The sequence below is a fragment of the Aptenodytes patagonicus genome, chromosome Z (assembly GCF_965638725.1).
Source record: "Aptenodytes patagonicus chromosome Z, bAptPat1.pri.cur, whole genome shotgun sequence".
Lineage (NCBI taxonomy): Eukaryota > Metazoa > Chordata > Aves > Sphenisciformes > Spheniscidae > Aptenodytes > Aptenodytes patagonicus.
In genome coordinates this window covers 30,174,163-30,176,998 of record NC_134982.1, presented here as the reverse complement: position 1 = coordinate 30,176,998, position 2,836 = coordinate 30,174,163, and the positions used below count along the sequence as shown (strand labels likewise).

General features: G+C 39.2%; 1 protein-coding gene across 1 annotated transcript; it reads right to left on the bottom strand.

Annotated features, from left to right (window-relative positions):
• On the bottom strand, positions 1-2,291 carry TMEM252 (transmembrane protein 252). Its single transcript, XM_076362031.1, has 2 exons — positions 1,942-2,291; positions 1-862 (listed from the first exon to the last, which is right to left on the bottom strand). Exons 1-2 carry the CDS (start codon positions 2,289-2,291, stop codon positions 523-525), a joined length of 690 nt encoding a protein of 229 aa, XP_076218146.1. The 3' UTR covers positions 1-522.
• Between the last annotated feature and the right edge of the window lie 545 nt (positions 2,292-2,836).

Sequence of the window (2,836 nt, the reverse complement as noted above, 5' to 3'; positions counted from 1 at the left end):
TTTGTTTTAAATACAAAATTTATTCATGAATTCAGTAGTAAAATACCAGCTATTAGTACCCCAAAATAAAACAAGTAACTTGAAAGGCATATGGTAAAAAATAATCAGTTACAACAAATAATTTATTTGTTGTAAACAAATTCCAAACAAAAGCTGAGTAAATGTTTCCCAAGTCAACTAATGTTACAAAACCACGAATGAGGACTTTCAGCCGAAACTCCTTCTGAGGCACAAGACATTTAAGACTGATAACAGCATGATGCCTCATTCATCTTGCAGCATAAGAAACTCCTATTGCCAGTGATGTTGACTTTTAGAAGGTACAGCCTGATTGTTTCTATCTCTATGGAGATTCATTCTGCTTTGAAATACCGAGCACCTTTATATATATCCCTTCCAACTCCACTCAAACGCACAAATGTCCAATGCTTTTCCCGGGCAGTTTCACCCTAAGTGGTGTACTATGAGGGACCACTGACACATGTCTTCTTCCAATTTTCCCCGCTTCACAGATGCAGGATTTTACCCACTGCCTGTCTCAGATGTTCTGACAGGCGTTGCTCTTTTTGAGGTCCCCTGGCAGTCTGTATCCTGTTGGTAACTGTTTTCTTGTGTGGATGGATGAGAATTTGACTCCCCTCTGGGGTTTAAGTCTTGGTCAGCTGTTTGCTGCTGCTGTAGCTGCCGCACAGATAATTCATACGGTGGTGGCTGTTCCTGCTCATTAGTTTCACTGACGAACTCTGCTCTGCCTTCGCTATACGGAGGTGGAGGAATATTGATGACTTCTTGCTGTTTTAGTGGGGAGGTCTGTTTTTCAGGATCTGTGCTGTCTTCATAGGAGGGGGGATAGAGGTCAGGCCTGAAAAAAAGCAAACAAAAAGAAACACATCATGGTGAAATGTGATTTATCTCAGAGAGCTTGGTTAGATGCTTTGTCCGTTATGTTTCCAAAGTTTAGATGAGGCTTAAACTGTAAAAGGAAACCTAAGTAGGTTTAGATCAACAGAATATATTAATATAAAACAGCTGGCATAGCTGGGGTCATTACCTGTGTCTTTCTGCAAAATGTTTTATTCTAAAAAGACAAGCCTTCCCCATGAGAGTTCCCACCCATGCCATACAAACACTCATGCTTGTGAGTATTTCAACAAGTGCCTGAGAAAAGTTTGATTTGGAAGAAGAAGATCACTGTCCGAAGTAGGTTAAATTAGTGAATTAGTTATTATTACAATAATCATTGTTTTCCACAGTTTTAAAATATATTTTGCATGTTTCTGCTTATCTAACCAAATTTGCTGAACGTTGTTTTTATAGTGCTTTTAAAGCACCCATTGTCGGTGTTTCTGGTGTGGTTTCCACAATAGTCCGGGAAAAGTAATTTGTAACCAGTGACCCTATTAAAGACTTTTGTCAGGCCTAGCGCCAATCAGTTTAAGAAACTCTCTCTCTCAAAGTATCAGACTTTGCTCAGAAACAGCGGGGACAATCACACAAGAAAACTTTAGCAGGGACCATAGAGGGAGCTGAAGCTCCCTGCATACCTCATTGGTAATAAGTATGTCAGCACATATCCCACAGCAGCACATCTGGAATTGTCTGTTGAGTTGGAACTAATGATGCTCCTGCAGGAGCTTCACGAAGTCGGTGTGACTGCACCTGCTCCCTCCATGCGTGGCTTTGGACCACTCTGTGCAACCTGCTATGTTTCCTGCAGTATACCTTACCTTATGTATTGTCTGTACAAATTGCTGTTTGCACATTGCTGTTTGCTCTAGCAAATCAAATTTCAGACTACAGTTCTCTCCATAGAAATACAATAAAATGGCTACATATTTTTTGTTTTGTAAAAACCTTGTATTGCTTCTTTCTTCTCACAGTATGTTTACAAAATAGCATCCCTCCCTCCCAATTCAGCAGCAGCAGTACTGCAACACATACCTGTCTATGGTGCTGATACGTAGCTCTCTATGGCTGGGATTTTGAATGAAGATGCTGCTGAGGCCCCTGTATTTCAATACTTCATGGAAAGTGCTCCAGAAAATGCCAGTCACAAGGAGAAAGAATCCCAAAGCTAACAGGCAATAAAACACCAGCTCATTATTTCCACATCTGCATGTGGAGGAACTTGTGGAAACGCAAAGGAATCCCAGACAAATAATGGAGAAACCGAGTAAGAGCACAAAAAGACGAATGAAGGTAAAAACACCTTTTGGCACCTTTCCTAGCAGACACAGCACCTGGTTCATGTCTGCTGTTTGTTTGCTGGCTGTCTCAGCTGTGCTTCTCATCTTCATGCATTGGTATTTTATACACTTCAGGATCAACTGGCCTTTGGACAATTAAGAGAAACAGGCAGTTTTAAGACACTCATTAACTCTTTGAGATAATCATAATCTCTTTTGAGATTAATTTGTAATCTTAAACCAACTTTAAGGAAGGAAACAGAAACTTCCTGCACCATTCCTTTGCCACTGTAATCTCCGGAATGCATACTGAACTGCTGCATTCGTTGCATGTTACAATTTGCAATGGTTTACACACTTAGTTTATGAATGAGAACTGTATTCGTTTGTCTTAAAAAAACCCCAACAAACAACAAGAGCACTGTTCATAACTCCCTGTTAAAAGTCTGAAGGGAAAATATACTTCTTTATCATGCATTTTCATCTTTCATTGGATTTTGGTCTCCTTCTGTCTTTAACACATTATTCAACTGCCTTGATATTTTTAATAGTCCTTTGAAAACAGATAAATTTCTAGCTTGCAATGTGATATAATCAATTAATTTCATATATAAAAGGAAAGAAAACAAAATTGCATAATGTCATAAAAG